At 39.2% G+C, this 21,321-nt stretch overlaps 1 protein-coding gene across 2 annotated transcripts; it reads right to left on the bottom strand.

Annotated features, from left to right (window-relative positions):
• Positions 1-29: 29 nt before the first annotated feature.
• On the bottom strand, positions 30-20,817 carry LOC121654967 (carbohydrate-responsive element-binding protein). Of its 2 annotated transcripts, XM_042009354.1 has the most exons (17): positions 20,291-20,813; positions 19,317-19,423; positions 17,550-17,632; positions 17,347-17,436; positions 15,338-15,379; positions 10,559-10,733; positions 9,562-9,642; positions 4,830-4,981; positions 4,134-4,719; positions 3,974-4,050; positions 2,994-3,252; positions 2,686-2,801; positions 2,426-2,548; positions 2,082-2,209; positions 1,754-1,877; positions 663-792; positions 30-510 (listed from the first exon to the last, which is right to left on the bottom strand). In XM_042009354.1, the coding sequence occupies exons 1-17, from the start codon at positions 20,638-20,640 to the stop codon at positions 362-364; spliced, it is 2,772 nt and encodes a 923-aa protein (XP_041865288.1). In that variant the 5' UTR covers positions 20,641-20,813; the 3' UTR covers positions 30-361. The 2 variants fall into 2 exon arrangements, with proteins under 2 accessions (XP_041865288.1, XP_041865289.1); XM_042009355.1 differs by lacking the exon at positions 30-510 and having other exon boundaries at positions 687-787; positions 20,291-20,817.
• Between the last annotated feature and the right edge of the window lie 504 nt (positions 20,818-21,321).

The raw sequence follows: 21,321 nt of genomic DNA, 5'->3' as shown, positions 1-21,321 counted from the left end.
AATTAAAACACAAAGTATAACCCAAGATGTCAAAGGAATTGAAAATACCTGCATTTGGTAACCAGTGTTATCATTTTTAGGCTATTCAACAAACATAAAATTAACTAAATGATCACTGTTACAGCAACTGAAATCTTCATTTAAAGCTCAAAAAGGTTGTACATCACAGATACTGCATGTTAAATATTGATTTAACTATGAGGTTTAGTTCTCATGATTCATGGATGATGAAAATAGGTGGTGACTATGTATTACTAGCTGTCCTGGAGCTGAGTGTTGGCTCTCAAACTGGTAGTGGTTCTGCTCCTTGCGATGGGTTTCCATTGAGTCTTTTCCTCAAAGGCTCATCAAAGGATGAATTCTACTGCCGAGCAGTAGGCTGTAAGGAGTTGTCCATGGCAGCAGCAGGGTCACTTTGAGTGACGGCGAGTGTGGCCTGCTCTGGCAGTAGGCTTGGGTCAGTCAGGATTGCTGTGGTGGTACTTAAGAGACGGAGTGAACTCAGAACCACTGAGGGGGACATAAAAGACAGTAGAAAAAAATAAAAAACATAATTGTAGCCAATATGATATGATTATGGAAAACATAAGAATTTATAGCAGCATTGATGAAGTGGTGGGTAGTTGTGGAACAATGGGTTAAGATCTGCTTTGTGAACTCACTGGGTCTTAATGCAGGCAGGGCACAGTGCTGGTCTAGCCAGGACATAGTGGAGCGACACAGGTCTTCCACACTGGCAGTGGACACCATGGCATTATAGGACTCAAACAGAGGCTCAATAATGATACTGAACTGATAAGAAGTTAAGGAATGATGTATTTAATGTTGTGAATGTAATTTATATAATTTTCCTATTATTAATAAATCATGACATAATAATAATAAAGACTACCATGTGTGAATCTTAACTATCTACCTTACACATGCCGGATGTTTCCTACAGTAGACATTAACAAGCTTTAAACAGTTTTCCAATGGTTAATTGGTTATTTCAGTCCATTAAAAGCAGGTGAATTGGCACCATTGAATCTATTGGACTATCTATTAATTCAGAATATCTCCACCGAGATGAATGCAAAAGCTCTCAAGAAGCTATTAAAAAAACCATCAATATTCATGGTGAGGAAACACAGTAGAGGGGTTTTGTCTCAAACATAAAGATAAAAGAATAACAATCTGCTCTTATCTTGCCTGTGATAAAAAGGAAACAACAGTAAAGGATTAGATACAACCTCATATCCACAAAAACTAGAGAACATATTTGAATCCTGTATTTATTCATTGGTGCTGACAGACATCAGTATACACCTGTTAAACTATTAATCCATGCAATCTTTAACTGTGATGAACCTCCCTGTCTTTAACAGAAAGGGGGATTTTTTATATGCTGCTTGCACTGAATTCAAATTGAGTATTTCTGTTTAAATGTTTGATGTAATCTTTGTAGCATCTTTAAAATATAGGGCTTAAATTACTCATGCATATCATTACACTCTGGTTTTATTGATATTTTCCACAAGGACCCAACATGCTTAAAAAAACGGTCGATGCAATTGTTAAGTAAAGAGCTATAAAGGTACTAATGTTTATGCATCACCTATACATTTATTATCTCTGCTTATTGACCTAATTTTTAATTTTTCATGAGCTAAAACCATAGTATTAAAATTCAAATATGCGCAAAGCTCACATCTGGAAAGTTTTAATGCAACGTTTCAATAAACTTTGGGTATTTTTGCACTTTTAAGGATACGATCCAGAACTTCCAGTTTTGCAGTGTCTGAGCCCGGACGTACTCTCTGAACTTCTGTCTCATGTAGTCAAAGCGCTGCCGTGTAATGGGAACTCCAGTGGCTGGTAGCTGCTGCTGGCAAGCACTGCATGAAAAGACAAAATGAGTGAAGGGAATCTTCATGTCAGTGGGAAAAGAAGGATATGTTTGCAATTTTGGCCCAAACAGTGAAGACAAACAATCACCTCATCGTACTTTTTATATAAATCGCATCCTGACAGATGGTAAAGCAAAATTAAATCCATTCTCACTGAGATTCACAGAAGCTGAGCTTTGCTAAAAGTCTCACTTTATGGCAGAGTTCAGGTGCTGGATCTCCTCTCTGAGCCTCTGAGCCTCCTCGTGTAGCTGGGCTCTCTCTTGCTGCATCTTACTGATGTACTCAGCCGTCTTCTGCAATGTGGTGGCTTTGCTAATCTAAGCCAGAACACAGAGAGATCACAAAATGTCAACTACTGGCCATAATTATTAAATTCTCAATGTTACGACGTTCCATTTCGTATGATATGTTTCTTCAGTCATGTGCTGTCGTTTTCCAGTTAAGCTCTTCAGAGGCTCCACCACTCTGATGTTTGCTGCCTCCACCTTTCAGCACATTTATCTGTTATGCAGCTGCACCTCTTTTCACAGTACCTTTATACTTGGCTGAGAGCTGAGTGTTGTCACAAGGTTATGTAAAGTGTCAAATCCCAGTTTGATGTTAAAACGCCTCTTCTGCTCGGCTGAGATGTGAGTTATCCTCCTGGAATCCGTTTGCTGCAGACACCAGAGCCCATAAATATGTACATAAATCACAATTCACCCCAGCATCAACCCAGCAGATGAGCTTCCTGTATTTTTCACTTAACAAAAACTTATTTATGCTTATATCTAAAAGAGTGAGGATGTCCTACCTTACTTGATTCTAGCTTCCCATGTCCTGAAAAGCCTGACTGTGGGGACTCTGGGTTGGAGACTTTGTCCAAAGGGTTTGGTGGAGATGTTTTTCCTGGATGTTTTGTAAAATTAACTAAAAGAAACAAAGATATAAACAATAGCATTTACCTAAAACAATTACTTAGATGCTGTTGAATGATTAGCATCCATATTTTACTCCTACTTTCCACTAAACTGTGGAAAGAAAAAAAGCAATATATATCTTCACAACATATAATTTACAAGTGCTGGTGACATATGTTTCACTAAAGTGGTGACGACATACCGGTCAAGCTGCTCCTATCTGTGCCATAGAGCTGCACAGGTGATAGCTTCTCAGTCTTTGGAATGAGGAGGTTTGAGCCGTTGTTTGTGGAGCCATGGGTAAGCAGGGCAGAGGCCGCTGAGCCCCTGGAGGTGCTAATGTGGGCTCCGCTGTGGCTTAGGGTGGTACTTTGGTTGAGCAGAGGTGTCAACACTGCAGGCCAAGTGGTTCCATGCTGCAGCTGTGAGGAAACTCCACCAACATGACTGCTGTTTGTTGGCTGAATGGCAAATAAGGTCCAGTTAGAGATGACAACAAAGTTATGTTGAACAAATTAGAGCACAATATATAATACTTTTCTTTATTTTAAATCATCAGCAAAGGTTACTGGAACACAAAGAAATGACTAGATTTGAGATATATTTATATATTTTGCGACACATGTTTATGCTTTATATTACACTCTGCAAACATCAAGTACAATTAAATTAGTGGTAAAAAAATGGCATAAAATATAAATACAATATGGATGCTAAAGTAGCTGTTTATATATGAATTTTATGACTTTTGGAGCCAGGTTTGTTGTCCCCCATCGGTTTGTAACCTGTGATGCAAGTTAAGCTAAGCTAAGTCAAGCTAAGCTAAAGTAGTTGCTTCGCAAAGAGGAAATATCTGAATTTCTTGTAAAATAGTTTTTGAATTTTACATTTTAAGTTCTATATCAATCAAATACTATGCAAAAAAAGTATTATACACGTTTACTAACACTTTCCCAAGTAAAGCCAGGACAAACTGTTTCTCCTTCAGCCTTAAATGAAGCTATACTAACCTGCTAACCTGTGAGCAGACATGAGTGATAACAAAGCTTGTAATGTCTTAATCTATATTAGCAAGAAAATATAACAGAATTTGTGGAACTCCTCCTCTAAAATTTATAAATTTGATGTTGAGTTGCTGTTCAAAGATGTCAACACTTGTAAAAAATTTCATGACAGGCTCACCAAAGAGCTAGTAGATGTTGATCTCTGACCTTTGGCTGTCGCTACTGTGGTGTTATTAAGTCCAATTGTTGGCTTTCCTGAAAGCATATAAAACAAATGTTAATCTTTTAAAGGTTATTAACTGATGTAGGAGATAAACCATGTGACTGAACACACTCACGGTCATTTGCACTGGAGGAGAGCAGTTTAGCCAGGCAGCTAGTAGGCATGGGAGCAGTGGACAGTGGGCCAGATGGCACTACAGAGGGTCCAGATGTCCTTACTCCTGCTGTCTTTTGCTTGTGCTTCCCTTTGAGCCCTGAAATAGTCACTAGCTCTGGGACTGAGAAGCAATGGGTTGCTGTGACAGGAGGGAGGGCTGTGTGGGCTGAGTCTGATGTGACAGCTGAGTAACTGAGAGACGGGCAGTGAGTCTGGGAGTATGCCTCTCCTGCATGAGGGTAGCCATGAACTTGGTGTCCTGAGCCCTGAGCGCCCATGGAAGAGGCAGTGTGAGTGATGACAGTGGAGGCCACACTGCTTGTTGCGGTGTAGTAGCCAAACTTTTGGCATGGCAGTGGATGCAAAAAAGGAGCACTTGCAGATGCCGGCTGATCAGTGTTGCTGGTAAAAGCAATAGAAACAGGCACATCATGGTATGACTGATGGTCATATGGCATGGCTCCTGATACGATGCTGGTTGTGTGGTATTCACCACAATCCTGGTTCAGCCTGGTCGGGTCTGAGTGAGTGTTGGATGTGGAGGGCTGGGATAAATAGAAAGAAAACAGATTAGCCGGATATATGAAGATACACTCGACATTACTGAATAAATTGGTTGAAGTTTCTGCAGCACTCAGAAAGGGATCAAGGCTACCTGAGCCAGCTGGGCATCAATAAGTAGGTGAGGAGCTGTTGCCACAGGGGTGGAAATTGGAGCAAACACTGTGCTGGATGAGCTCTCAAAATAGCCACTGTTAGCAAAACCACTTTGCTCTGTAGGCAGGCCCCGATAATTCATAAAGATATCTGTGAAAACCACACACAAAGTGTTAATCAGGCTGCAGGAGAACTGAAATAACTGCAAAACATTGTTTGGATGAGAAAACAGTACAGTACTGATGCCAACACTGATATTTAGGAGTTAAAATATATATATATATACATACTACATGTCAAGGGAATGTACTATGCAAATCAAAAACCTATCCTGATACAGATTATTTCAGTTTCAACTTCTTTTTTTTTTTTCTTCTTTCTTTTTTTGGTCAAGGATGCCCAAAGAGGAAAGTAAGACAGTGCTCTCTGGTGGAAAAACTACACAAGTGTTTTTTTGTAAATATTCCCAGAAGTATTTTTGGTATGTATCCAATCTTTTTGTTGTCTCTTTATTTATTGGCAAGAATATACATGCACAAACACATCTGAGGCAAGGCAGTATTAATGATTTATCAGTTCAGCTTTCAACTCTGTCAAGTTACAAAACCAAAGATATGTAAACAGAAACAGAAAACACTGCTTTTAAAGTCATATTCCATTTATAAAAGATAGTCACCAGGCTTAAAAAATGAAGCTTAAACAAGTTATTGAACCAGCATTCAGTCTAATAACCAGCAGGGAGTGATTCTTCTAATGTTAAAACAACATTAGCTGGATTTCAAGGTCAAATTAAGTTCTCAAAGTTGTTTAACCCCCCTTGGTGTGTATCAAATCTTATAGGAGACAAGCAAAAACCACCACAAATTAATATAGAAAACATTTTGCCCATTAGTGAGTTTTTATGTGCAGTTCTCACCACAGCATTTCAACCCGGTCTAGCTCTGGACTTTGAATGGGCCATTGCAACATTTTGACTGTATATTTGCTGGAATGGTTGGGATCATTGTCCTGTTGCATGACCCATTTTCAGCCAAGCTTTAGATGTCGGATGGTCTCACATTTGCCTTTGGAATACTTTGGTGTAAAAAGTTCAAGGGCAACTCAATAACTGCAAACTGTTTAGGTCCTGTAGCAGCAAACCAAGCCAAATCATCACCCCTCCACCACCATGCTTAACAAATGGTATGAGTTGTTTGTGCTGTTAGGCTTTGTTTGATTTCACTGAATGTGGCACTGTGCATTTTGGCCATACTCCTTTCACTTTTGCTCCATCTGTCCAAAGGACATTGCTAAAGAAGGCTTGTGGTTTATTAAGTTGTATGTATGCAAATGTAAGCTGTGTGGCCATGTTCTTATTTTGTCTAATTCTCTGGCCTTTGTCACTGTTTTAAATAATGGTCTCTGAAAAAAACAGTTACTTGTAGTAAATCCAGCATGTTTGCATGACTGTGTGAAGAGTTTTTTTTTAAATAGCTACATCAAATAAATAAATAAAAAAGGAAAGATATTAGAGATTGTATGTATGAGTGCTGAAGCGTGTGTATGCACGGACTGACAGCGCTTTGAAAACAAGAAAATAGCTGCAGGCAGAATACTGGTTATTATGTTAGCAAATCTGATACAACACAACAGCCTTGCACATTTTATTCTACGGGGGCATTGTATTGAAGCAAAACAGGGTGTGCTGTAAATCAGCATGCCAAGTGGACAGATCACAGGTGTTAGTGTCTGCTTTTGTTAAAGATTTATGTCAAACTACATGGTAGCTTCACTGTAGACTACAAGGTGAGGTACACAGCTATATCATAGGCCCAGCATTAAACTGAAGTTCAAGAATAAGACATATACAAAGCATACAAATCTTTTCAGGCAGGCTACAGTGCTACAAGAATCAAAGACTTGCAATTATAAGGTCTTTTTTATAGGGCTTTATAAAACTTCAGGGAATAAAAAGTGAATTATTTTTTAACTAAATGCAAAAGGAAGATCTGAATATTTGATTAAAAGACCTCTATATTAGAATATTAATCAGAATATATACATAAATTTTTCTTTTCAATAAGTTAAAAATGTAGAAAATCTGCATCAAAGGATTAAAGTCAGTCTGCTGTTTGATATCTCAGAGATGGCTTCATGTCAGAAATACAACACACAACCAAAACCCCAGTATGCCACCATCTGAAATATTGTGAAGCCTTCTATATGTGGCACTCATTCAAGGTATTTGTTTTCTATCTGCCAGGTCACATTTTTAGAAGCCATGCTGGCAACTGATTGTGGCAAGCTGCCATGTGTGGGGAAAAAAGTAAAAGTTTCTTTAACTGTATTAAAAACACAACCACCACAAACAAATATAAACTTAGTCGCTTTGGCTGGCGAAACATGGATTCAGACTTTCCCTGAGCTGTCATTAACTTACACAGTATGCTGAATACACAATGACATCTTGGTTTAAGATACATACCAAAATATCTTTCTTTTCACCTCAGGAAAACAAAACTTCTGGCTTAACATGCTGTACTTCCATTTAGGAGTAGCAGAGGAACACTGTGCATGAATTAATCTTATTCTTGTGTCACTCAGTTATTAACTCTCTGGACCTTGCGACCAAAAGAGACAGCTGATATCTAATACCTGCCAGTGATGTGAAAGCAAACACTGCCACACACACGCGCACACACACATATGTTACACCAGCAGGATCTGCTGACTTGTGGCAACAGGACAGCTGAATTGTTAAACCAAGACCATCACAAAGCCCACATGGCCATAGCCTTCAGAACCAGCCAGAAAACCAGCCTGAAGCTCCTCTTCTATCCTGATGTTGTTAGCCATCATTATATCAAGTATTAACTAGGCTCAAATTATTTACATTTTTAATAAGATTAATCAATGCTCACAAATTAATTAATTATGCTTAATCACCATTTGCAACTATTCCTGAAATGTGCCCGATTTTACTGTATTGTATCAACAGGACGAGCTACAAATATGTACTCTTAACTGACCTTCCCTCGGGTAAACGTCAGATGTCAACGGATCAGTAAATGTAGCATGTAATGTACTTCTATATGTTGTTCTGCATCTTTATCATGTTCTAGATCATAATGCAGAAATATAATACATCTCACCAACTATCTTCAATGAAGGTATCTTCTATAAAACCACTAGATGTGACAACTGAAGTTAAACATTGATGAAGAAACTGATAAAACCGATCATCTGGCTAAAAAGGCATTTTTCTTTTAGCGTGAACTGTAAGTCTTTGTGCAGCTGTGATAAAAGTCATACAGCACAGGATCAACCAAAGTAAACAACTGTTGATAAAAATGATAAAAACATATCATTGGCTGTAATTTTTTCACTTTTTTTACATTAGATGATCCCTTTAGCTTTAATAATCAGTTCAATATTTCATAACATCTAAACCTTTAAAAAAAAGGCCTCATTTGTGCCCACCAGTGCCCCTGCTTGCCCCCCATCAAAACCTTTATAGACCCACCCCTGCATAGCTGAAGTATGAATCCTTTCTACCACCTGTCAGCTACTGTGTTAGAGAAGGTCCTACCAAGAACAATACTTTGGTGTAAATATGTGCCGGTGTGAACCATGAACCGCTAGTTTCCTCCTTCTCAGTGGAACGATAAACAGATGCAGCAAGAGAGACGGTTCTCTTATTGGCCATAAAAACTGATCAGCTGATCACTGACAGCTGTCATGATTCACAGAACAGGAGAGAACAAGGAGAAGAGGAGGCAGCTGCACAGACACAGAGAAGACCACAGAGCGGCCACGCACATTGTTTTTCCTCAAATCCATCCACAGAGCCAGCCGGCTCATCTTGTTCCATCATGCCTCTACCCCTTCATGTCCCGCCGTCATCACAGAGAAACGATGGATGTATTGGGCTTGTCATGCCGTACATGCGTTAAAAATGTTAACGTAATTCATTTATATAAATCACTTGCCACTGTTAAAGCGTTGTTCTTGACAGCCTTAGTATTAACATATAAACTTATAGAAGGAGTCTGCACCTATATTTTCATATTTGGTCATTTCCATCACATCTCAAGCTTCATCGTGAAGCTTATGAACAAGTTCAATATGGTCAGTCTGATCTTCATGCACTGAAACTGTCTTCTGTTTTCTTTTTCTCTCTCAAGGCTGGCTTTCACTCACCCTGCCTCATCTCTGCCTCTTAGAATCAGAATTATCTGCCACTCTGATCATCTACCATATGTCTAGACTCTGAGGGGCATCCTTCTGAGATCAATCAATAAACAAAACTGTTTTTGAATTCAACTTGTGCACATGAATAAAATTTGCTGCATCTTTTAAAATGTTGTCTCTGCATTTAAACCTAAATGGTGGCTAAACTTCCCATTTCTCATGCTTTCAGCTCAACCCTATCACTTTAAACTCTGACAGGCACATAATTAAACAAAGACACATAATATTAGCATCTTTTAAGAAAACAATTATATCGTAACATCTGTGTTAAGCATTTAAATCTTACATGATTTAAACACAACTTGATCTTGTTTGACATCTTGTAGAATAATTGCCTCATTCTCAGGCTAAAAAAATGTGTGACATCTCTATTCAAGTCTTTCAAGAAAGATGCAACATGCTGAGTACTCAACTGCCAGACAAACAGATGGATGGATATCTGCTAATATCCTCAACATGTGAGGATCCCATCACAAAGATGGATGATGGGTAGAGGTTACCTGGTATATCCATGAAATCATCCAGGTTGGGCTGCAGAGGAGTCAGACCAGGTTGAATAATATCAGCATTGCTGGTGTATGCTGGAGAGAAAGAGGACATAGAAATTCAACAGTTTGTCAGGTATATTTGATTAAGATGTTGACTTGCCAGAAGATTACAATATTTTAACTTGGACTGTGCACGGATGTTACTAGTTCACATGACTCAGTTCAATTAATCGCGGATGAATTGCAATCACTAATTTTGTAATCTGTTAAATTTTTTTTCACCTAGCAGTGCTGAACATTGTGTCTTGTGTATCACTAGAATTAATGCTAACGATGTTTGATGCGTGGTTAGATTGCATAAAAGCATCTTACTGACTTAAAGAGAAAAATGTGCTTCATCTAAACCATAAACTGCAACAAACTGATTTTAAATAAATTTGCAGACATTTACTTTATCTTCCTAAGGCATCAAAGCTAGATGTTTCAACACATTATTATGTTCCAACTTTAAGAAATGTTGTAGAAGAATACATCTGTCTCACATCTGTCAGTATTACACAACTACTGACTTAGCTGAGTTTAAAAATGAAAATTGGGTGAAACGGTAGACCTAAAAGCAACCAGCAAAAACTCAAAGAAGCTACAGTCCACAGGGATTTTACTGAACTTAAGAGTTGCAAATAGACATTATGAAATTAGACAGATTCAGCTAGCTGGTTTACAGTTTTATGCTATGCTAAGATAAGCTAGTCACAAGTCAAAGCTACATAACCAATGGACATGTTTAAAGTTAGAGGGGAAAAATGACCACTAAATGAGAAAAACACATTAGCTATTGAATCCTTGGCAAAAGATATGTTGATGTGAAACTTTGTCCATAGTAAGGCACAAACTAAGAAACAGCTTTAAATGTTCTTCAGTTATTCTTGTTTGTAAAAAGTTTGTGTCATTTGAGCCAGAAGTTACAGCTAAATATCACCCTGAAAACTTCTGAGTTTGGACTACCCACTGTTGTGTCGGTCACTGGCCCAGGGACAAGGTTTCTGTGTCATAGTGAACAGTGTGTCGGAGATGTCGGACAGAAGGCAATCCAGATCAAACATGTGGACCTCCACTGGGGCCGCCTCGGGTTCCTGGTAGATCTGATTGGCCCGTTTCTCCAGCTTGGCCTGGCAGATCTGACCCTGAAACACATCAGCCAAGACTTACAACACTCCTGTAACACTTATAGGATCCATCAAGAGGCAAACTAAGTCAGTGCCTTGTCCAGCCATCAGAGGGCTCTCTACAGACAGAGCTGAGCAAAAGGATGCATTGATGGAATTTGATTATCCCCATTTGTGCATGTGCATCATGCTGTTCTATAGAAACAGTAGTAACATGTCAGCATCACATCACAGAGAAACAATGAGCTCTAACTTCTTAGTCCTTTGCAAAATTAGTGGATCAGATTATGCTTACAATTACAACTCAAGAGACTAAAATACCAACATTAAAGAAAAATATTCAACAGCCATCTGAACATGATAAACAGAAAAACATGTATCACATCTTGCCAGCTAGAAACAATTTATAGCATTTTCCCCTAAACTAACCGCAACCAAGTAAAATGAAGCTTCTCACCCAGTCTTTTTCCTCTGTGAAAGATGCTTTGTTTCACCCCAATATTCTTCCACTCTAGCTCTGGAGCCACTCTTATAGGGAAGCACAGATTGAGCCGGAAACTGTTTTGATTACGTCTGAGCAGACGACATCCCCTCCTTAGAAGTCTACTGTGTTTGCATGCATGCGTGTGTGTGGCACATTATGAAAAAGTGGTTTTGACATATTGTTCAAAAACACAAGCCACTCACAGGTTTTCATTATGTGGCTTTATTTTCATGTCTCACAATTTCAATAAGAGTGGCAGCCTTTTGTCCCTGACCTAATTCTGGGAGTCTCACACACGTGCATGCAAACAGGAAGACCTGAAGCCTCAGCCAGGCCAAACTGCTCTACTAATATGAGGGGGGGAAACCACAAACACTTATGAATCTTCAAATTTCTCACTTTTAAATGTGATTTACATTTTTTTTCTGCAGGGTTTCCAGCAACTCAGTGGTACATCACAACTTACAAATAAAACATGAGGTGATGCAAATTACTCTAAATTTGATAAACGGATGCACAACAAGCACTTTTATAAGCTTCTTTAAGTTATAAATCACAGCTACCGATTCATCTTATCTTTAAGGAACCATGAATATCTTATATAACAGTCCATGCAAGGCCTTTCATGGTGAACCAAATATGTCAACATCATGTTGGCACTTCAGTAAAATTCAATGGATCAGACAGTTTCTACTCTGGGACAGCTCATGTCTGTACAAAGATTCGTGGAAACCCGTCCAGTGGTTCTTCCAGTATTTCAGACTCAAACAAAGTGGTTGCATCACCGGAGCCACATTGTTTGTCTGGTTAAAAGTCAACGGTAACACTCCATTTATAAGAAATTACAGACAGCTTACGGGTTATGCTGCCGTCTTTATCATGATTTGATTCTGTTAGCTTGGCTGTAATTTTTACTCAGACTGACTGAGTTTTAAGATGAGGGCTGTAAGTTGAGTGTTATACAACACCGTTTCCAAAACTGTTGGTACTCTCTGTACAAGGCTGATTTTTTTCCATTTTATTTATTTTTTAGCATGTTCCTATATAGTAGAACAGTCAGTGCCGACCTTTGTGTAAAGGTCAGCATTGATTCTTGATGAAAATAAAGTGAGAGTGAGATATTTTTTCATTCTTGTTTTATACAACATTTCTGCTTTATTCAATTCAACTTTATTTGTGTTGCACCAATTCACAACAAAGTCCTCTCAGGGCACTGATGAGATGACACTCAGCTGTTCAGTGTTTGAAGGCCGCTTTGTCTCTTCTTATTTTCCGAACTGTTTTTAGTCAGCATGGTAACATGAACAATTGCGTGAGCATCTTTGTCCCAGTAACATGCACATGTAACTGAGTTATTCAAAGTATGGTCAACAACATGATGACTGTAAAAACATTCAGGATGTTCTGCCACTTCTAACTTTCTCTGTGGGAGATAATCTTACAGGTAAACTGAATAAGGAAGTAGACACATTCACCACCTTTAAGATTAGGCTTAAATGTTCCTTTTTTAATAAAGCTTATTATTTGGGCTGACTTGGGTGACTCTCTTAGTCTTCCCTTTTTATGCTGCGATTGGCTTACACTGCTGGGGGACGTCCCATGATGCACCGAGCACTTCCCTCTATTTTTTTTCTTTATTCTGTATTTATAAATATATGAAAAATTTGTGTCATTAACCTGTACTTCTTTTTTTTCTTAGCAGGTATCCCTGGTTTAGAGTTACGGTGCTTGTGGACCCCTCTGTCCTGTCCTCTCCACACCCAACCTGTCGAAGCAAATGGCCCCTTACTTCTATCCTTCACCTGCTATCCTCTACATGCTCAGGATGGGGAGATTTGAACCAAGGGCAAGATTTGATGAAATCTGTTGGTTTCCTTAGCTAGGCTTATAAGAACTCAGTTATTTTAAATTGAACTAATGTGGATGATGCGATGGATTTGTTTGAATTGGATTATTACTGCGCTGCAATGAACTGGACTGAATTAGAGTGTATCTGTGAAAGTATCTTGAGATGACTTTGTTGTGAATTGATATTATAACCCCAGAAAAAAACTGAATTAAACTGGATTGGATTGAATTCACTGCATATATATCGTCTTTAATTTACTTGAATGGGGATTTTTTCAGATGATGCTGCAGTTATAAATTAACATGTAGTCTTGATGAGGCAATTTCACTCACAATTTCTGACATATTTTACCATCTGCTAAAAGAAAGAAATAAGTGCAATTGTGAGCGACTTCATGAGAAATTCTGCTGTTTTCCATAAAGATGGCGCTTTGGAGCAGGCGCAGCATGCCATTTGAATGGTTACATTTCCAACACTAGCTACGCTTACATGGACAAATATTTAATCTATCCGATTGAAATCAGCCAGATCAGAGATTATAGCTAACATGTTTACGAGGGTGCTTCATAAAGTGATCTCATCAGCTGAGTGTTTACATGAAGGAAAGATTTAATACGCTTGTAACGCTTTTGACACGTCTCGTAACCTCTACATGGTTCAAGCATGAGCAGAAGCAACGTAACCCACAGATCTCACGGAATATGTGCATACATGGTTATTTTTTCTCGCTGATCTGATCATGAAAAGGTTTAAACCACCCCTATTGATTGGACTAAAACTCCTTTCGGACCAGATTAGCAGTCGGATCAGCTGACATGTTTCAGTCAGACTGACATGTGGCCAAGCATTCTTAAAGTCTGGAGCTGGTCAAACTAATACAACAATGTCATATAAACAAAGTCTGGACTGTAGGCAGGTCATGGCCACTCTACTAACATGTGGTTTAGTGTTGTGTTGTGAAATAAAAAACGCTTTCTCTGAAAAATATATTGGCTGGATGGCAGCTGCTGCATGTTGCTCCAAAATCTGTGTAAATTACTCAGAATTAATGGTGGCCTTACAGATACACACGTTCCTCATGCCATTTGCATTAATGCAGCATCATACCATCAGATACACGGAGCTGTGTGCAGATAACATGTTAATTGGTCCCTATTCTCTGCAGCCAGTGTGACACATCTTCCGAACAGGGCCCAGAGAAGGTGGTGGAGTTTGTGATTTATCTATTTATCTTCCTCTTGTATTGTACAGGTTAATTTGTCAAAGCAGTGTGTTATTTTTCTGAGCCACATGAAAATAACTTCCACAGCAAAACTGCCTCTGTTTTTAAGGAGCTCTGCCTCCAGGTCACAGCCATTCATTACTGAATTTAAACGTCAATAATCTTTAATGACATTATGTAATGTAAATAATGAAATATTTAAATTATTTGCAATCTTATGCAGTCCATCACAGTTAAAAAAAACCTTTAAAAACATTGAACACACATTCCAAACTTTTAAGAAAAAAAAAACTTGAAGAATGCAAACAATAACACTGTGAGAACCTGGAGCATAAAAACCTGGTTAACTGATCTTTGACCTGTCAGCTGCTGATATGAACCCTTTCAAGTGCTCTACAAGGCGTCAGTGCTAAAGTGGTGGAAAACAGCTTTATTAATGGGCTGCCACCTCAGCTTCCTTACCCACCGGCTTGCTCATGTTGCTGCCCACTATTCTCAGGTGAACGCTGTCATTAATGAGGTCCCTCACCCTCCCTGCTACCTCTCCTCCCTCCATCTAAATATTTTGTTTCTACCTCCCATGGGTATACTGTCAAACTGGCTCCCCCTCTGCGGCTCAGCTCTTACAAAGCACTGCCGAAAGTAGGTCAGATTTGATTAAATTATATTAAATTTTACAACCATTTTATCTGAACAAAGATAAACGCCAGAGGAAGTGCTGCAGGTATTGTCACTGCTGCGAGTCAATGTGTGTCAACTGTCTCTAAATGCCAGGCTGTGACGCATGGATTGAGTTGGTTTTTTTCCTTCTCTTTTCCCATTTAGTTAAGCAAAGGAGGCGCAATCCACATGCTAAAAATAGCCACTTGGAGGACACTGGTGTTTATGTGCTCACTCAAACTACATTCAGGCATAAATAATGTTAGCAGGTCACACATGGTGTGAGGTGGGTCAGTCGACTAACTTCAGCCTTCAAAGGTCAAAATCAGTATTAGTGTACCTGCTGGCATTTCCAAAACTTATAAAAAGACACACAGTTAAACCATTAAACTTGTCTTTTCACATACCTCTTGTAGCATTGATAAAATATCATCCTTCTTTTTCTGAAGCTGCAAAAGAAAATAAGAAAAATGTAAAGTCCGGTCCAAAAACAAAGAGTCTACACCCATCAAATATAATTAATGAAGGGAATTACATCTCTTTAAGATGTACTTCTGTTCTCCTCAGGGACTCATCGATAACTGGTCAAATTAATATAACCAAACCAAACTATGAATCTTGCTGGAAACTACTATTTACTACTGTTTAAAAGTGGGATTCAGTTTAATCAGGATGAAATAAGGGGACTTTTCCCTTCCACATGTTCCACACTACAGATGATGTTTGGAGCTTTGAATCATGAGCCTTCTCCATACCACCTTTTTTCTTGTTATTCTGGTTCAGGTTGATTTTAGTTTCATCTGTCCAAAGAATGGTTTTTCAGAACTGCTGTGGCTCTTAAAGCAGTGCTACTAAACCTTGGCAGATTTCCACACTTTGGCACCGACTAACAAAGGCTAATTTGGCATCCATCTTGTATCCTGTCTCTTCTCTGAGCTCTCTCCAGCCAGTAAAAGTCAGTCCGATTTTAACTTTTTTTTCGCATCTCTTGCTTGGTCACTTTCTCTTTCTGTTCCTTGCTTCTTCCAATACTGTCCTTGAGTTTCTTTGCTCAATCAACCATGGTGCGGTTCAAAATGGCTGGTCATGTCATGAGATGTAGAGTGTGGTTTCTCAGCCTCAGGACGTTGCAGGGCAATGACGACTCAGGGATGTGACGATGATTGTCAGTGTGCCATGAAAATGAGTCAAAAGCACAGATTCTTAAGGTCAAAACATATGTAGTGTTACTTTAAAGGCAAAATAAGTAGCACTGACACCTAGAGTTTCAAATCAGAATTGCAGTCAAAAGAGAAAAACACGGAGAGCGTTCTTCCTCTCTCCCCCTCGCAGAGTTTCACGTAGGTAACGTTAGCATAGAGTGTAATCAAACGCTACACTAATCAACAAATGCCACGCAGCAGTAGTTTTCCCTTAGTCTCACTTAATATATTAATTTGATAGTAATTTAATAAGTTTATAAGGACAAACACAGTATTCACTCGGCTCAAACATCATTACATTTGTTGTTGTAAACTAACAGACCTCCAATTTACTCCACTAATGCATCCATACAGTCACACAAATTAATTTAATGAGTGTCGAGGAGAAACTTTTCCAGCTCAGATTTCTCCACCCTGCAAAAGATTCTCCAATATTGATCCTCATTTTCTTCCGTTTTTGGTCGTTTGCTTTTTTAGCAGGATGCCGAGGCTTTTTAGGTTTTTCTGAAACTATTTTTGGTCCGCTTCTTTTCTAGCTTCCATACCTGCCGCTGCTGTTCTTTTGCCCACATAAAATACCAAACGCTGCCATGTTGGGGAGTCGCATATTATTGTTAAGAAACCAGGACGTTGGAACGAACAACACATTTCACCCAAGTTATTCCAGCATGGAACTCTTAATTTGAAGGAGAAAAACTTGATCTTGTTGATGTAGGAGACAGATTGTTTATAGGGGAGCTTCCTTTTATCCCTCGCAACAAATGAGAACATTTTAAATTATTTTTAAGGAAAAAAATCCCAATTATTCAGCCTTTAAAGTGGAGCAGCCTTTCTATTCTTGAGGCTTATAAAGATTTTCACCTTGTGATGAACCTTCTGTCTCTGCTGTCTTTATTATGGTAAACATGGAAAATGACACATGTACCTCCTAGACGGGTTTTCATCTGGCTGGGTGTTGAGATTTCTCCTTTCCACAGATAGGATACTGGAACCATCCATCATCAATGTCTTCAAACGAAGTTACCAAACCTGACATTATGTTCTTTATTTGGTCTCAGAAAACTCTGAAGTGTTGGTCCAACCACTCCTAATGCTCCTGCTATGTTTTTGGTGGATTAGCTTTGATTTGACAACTTAAAACTATCCTGTTTCACTTTCACTGTGTTTCTTTATGTTCACGTGCTGAAGATGTAGTGTAAAAGTTGAGTTCTCACCCTTTTCTTATAATAAATCCTCCACTTGTGATACTCCTTGATCACCACTTCAATTCTTCTCTTCCAGTAGCTGCCCTCCAGTATGATCGCCTGCGGACCACAGAGAAGGAAAATCTAAGTTTAAGTTTACTTGCAAAAAAATTTAAAAAAAAAATATATATATATATCATTCAATCACTTAAACACTTAATTAAATCACTCACTTCAGGCTTTCGATGAGCTTCTGCCTCTGAACCTTCCAGTGGGGTGACAAACCCACATACTGGGTTTTTCCTTTTCTCCACATCTGAGCAGAGGAGATCCAGAAGACCAGAATTAGTTTAATGACTGCTGCTGCTAACAGAAAATTCTTTAAACTGCTCCTTTATGTTCACTGTGTTGCTCTCCTTCTATTTTTTTGATTAAAGTTTCACTCCACTAAAAGGAAAGTTATTAAAATGTCCACCATGGGCATATTCAGGCCTTTTTAGGGGGTGCCTGAAGGCCCTAGGGTGTTTTAAAGCCCCCTTAAAAATGTTATCATGAAATATTTTTAATTTTTTTTGTTTGTGACTGTACTAAAAGAAATTGCACTTGAAGACCTAAGAGTGATTCTTAATGCACATGTCTTACAAATGAATGGGATGTCCGAAAACTTTTTTTCACCACTGTATTCAAACATTTACCATTAATATCATTGTATCCAGAAGAACTCAACAGGAGCATGAAGTCATGGTAACTCCCCTCAAGTCCCACACATCTTTGTGTCTAAAGTAACACTGCAGTAACTGGAGTTCATTACAATGAATGCTCTTCAATGTTGCTTTATTATCATCGTCATCATGATTTCACCACTGGCTGTAAGGAACAACTTTTATGCTATCTTTTGAGGGCCAAGCCCCCCTTTCTTTAAATCCTAGAGACATCCCTGACATCAACTAAATGTAGGGTGTAAGAAGAGATATGAGAAAAATCAGTCATCAGTGCTATGGCTGAGAATTTAAGGTGAGGTCAGACAGCCTTTATGTTCTATATAGACTATTGACCAATCACAAGTACTTGTGGGATAGGACTATAAAACTAATTTGCATGCGCTGTTGAGGAGCAAATGAAATAAGAAGTTAGCTAGCAAGCCATGAGCAGAAGTTAGTACAATCTATGTTGCGCATACAGCAAAAACATGGCTGAGTGAGGAGTTGTAGCATTTGGTGTGAAGTGGTAGGTGAAAAGACGCTTTGAGCTAACTACGGAAGCCACTAGTTCCAGGAGGACTGGGATAGACAGGGTCAGGAACGAAGCTAACCTGGAAGCTAAAAAAGTAAACTCTTAGCACACAGCAGAAGAAAGACCAAGTGAGAACTCAGTAAGCTACTAGCTCCAGGAGTTAGCCCTGTTCCTAGGACTATCAGCCCTGGCACTCCTGAAACTGGTGGCTTCTGTGGCAAGTGAGCTTCCAGTCCATTTGTGGGCTGGTCTACGCTTTGCTCTATGGAGCACCATGTTAGCTAGTCTTCTGGAGCTATGAACACCCGAATTGTTGAAAGAATGGAAAATAATTACCATTTTGACACTTGGACACAACCATATAGCTATAATTCCTTCACTATCTTAATGATTGAGCTATAGTTTGAATTAGGCTTTTACGGTCATAAAACAATGAAAATCTAAATATGTATGTCTAAATAACATCATTATTAGAACTGGTCATTGCTTAGTAGAAAAAGGCTGGTGTCAGCTGTTGGAGGTTGGATATGTGGGCAAAGCTAGATTAGCAAATTCATAGAGTACTGTTAGTGAATAAGGAGAAAAGCTAGAGTCATACCATAAACCATTTTGAATAGTTTGAACATGTTCTCCAAGTAAAAACTTGGAACTTTGCAGTTTGAACGTACATAGATGAGCTTTAAGAGGATTTATAATTGCTGGAGCAGGACTTACAAAATACAAAAATAGCACTGGCTGGAAGTGGAGGTGAAGAGTGGTGAACTCACACTGAATGAACCAAGCTCTCCAGATTGCATTGTTCAGACGGATCTTGTCCCTCCAAAGCAACCCCAGACCCTTGAAAGACTTCCATTTGGGAGAAACTATTTTACCACTAGAAAAAAAGAAAAAAATACAGCTGAAAAAACATTTCTGGGAAAAATCTAAAAAGAGAAATAAGATGGGCAGCCTTGCAGAAATGACACTTGGGTGAAAACCGCCTCACCCCATGTTGAAAACATGTCCTGATTTTGACTAATACCCCATCAGATTCTTCCTGTTTGCACTTTTTCTTTAACATCCCCACGCCTGCTGAGTGCTGGGAAGAGATATCCTAATGTGAGGTGCTTGGGGAGTTGCTAGGAAGCCAGGTGAATCATCTTCAACATGCTTTTAATGGAGTTTTACATGGCTGCGTTTCACATATTCTCAGAAACACAACATATAAAATTAAATTATTAAAACAAACATTTTACAGTAAATATATGACAAAAACCCTGGGGCATCATTTCAAGACAGTCTCTCCTTTCCCTCAGTTACGCTGTAATCTTTCTTTTCCTGCCAACTAGAATCAAAGTCCAGTTTCCAGTGAAGATTTTCCAGGCTGTTGTGTAAGAGGCTGATAACACATCCACAACAACAGAATTATCAGATTTTAGTTTGAAAACATCAACTTTCTGTGTTCCTACAGTACAGCTGTTTGAGGCACCTAAAACATGTGCACTTGTCAATGAATTTTATTTGATTTATTTTATTTTATTTCTTTTTGGGGGGAGGGGGGGTGTATAGTGATTACAGCAAGTTTATCTTAATATTTCTATTGCTGTTGACTTGGAGCATAACTTTCAATGCAAAACAAAACACTGACTGGTTGCTCTTCAGTGATTATGTGCAGTGAAAGAGAGACATCTGATAATAAAATGTGGTCATTTAGAAAGAAAAATCCGCGTGCCTATAAAACGGTAGCTGAGGTGGAACCCACCTGTAGGCCAGGGACATGCACTCAAACAGGCGGGTCAGAGTGGGGTCGATGCTCAGGCTCCCGGAGCTGAGCGGGCCGTACCGGTACGTCTGGCACCACGTCATGTTCACCGTGTCGGAGTCGTACCGCAGCGACCCGCCGCTCTTCCTCCGACGCGCCGCGGAGTCGCTGTGGGGCGACGACACCATGAAGTGTCCACTGTGGATGACCTGGGCTCCGGGGAAAGGGTTGTTCGAGGGGCCGCTGGTACCCGCCAGCCGAGCAGGGACCCCCTCTGGTTCAGAGTCCGACTCTGTAAAGTCGTGCAGCTGGTCCTGTCCGGTCGAATAAACTCTCCCTTTGCCCGCCATGCAGCGCTCTTTTCCGGCAGTGGTTTCTGAACTTTCTCCTAAGCTGACTCCCCCCACCTTTCCTCACCCGTTTGCTAATATTACATCAATACAGATCCGCTCTCCAGTTGTAGAGAAGCCTAATGAAAGCACAATAACACACTTCTGCAAAACATGAGCGCACTGTGGAAGGACCCACTGCGTCAACTTCCTGTGCTGGTAAAGTTCTTAAGTGAAGTAAAAGTCTAAAGATGGTAATTATTAATAGACCAAAGCTACAAAATACTACTTAAATTTACAGTGATCTTATCTAAACATGATAGTTCTGAAATCCTGTCATGCAGCGTGTAAAAGTTGCTCCCTCTTTTGTGTTATTGCAAAAGAATCACAATATCTGCAGCTGACATTAAAACTGAGTCTTAAGGATGATCAGCCGTTATAATTCATTTGATTAACTTAAATAAATCCATAAAGCAGCTTTCTTTTACGTTTCTTTAATTCATCTTTAACAAAGTCTTCTCAATGGAACGTTACAGTGATCCAGTTAATAAATCCATATTAATCCAATTTATGATAATAACTGTGTCCATGCAAGGCAATTCATAAAAAAAAGACCAACAGATTGCACTGATATTCAATTCAGTAGCCCTCCCTGAGCATGAATGGGGCAGCGGGTGACAGTGGAAGGAAAAACACCCCTTT

The sequence above is a fragment of the Melanotaenia boesemani genome, chromosome 15 (assembly GCF_017639745.1).
Source record: "Melanotaenia boesemani isolate fMelBoe1 chromosome 15, fMelBoe1.pri, whole genome shotgun sequence".
Classification (NCBI taxonomy): Eukaryota; Metazoa; Chordata; class Actinopteri; order Atheriniformes; family Melanotaeniidae; genus Melanotaenia; species Melanotaenia boesemani.
This window is presented reverse-complemented; position numbering and strand designations above follow the sequence as displayed.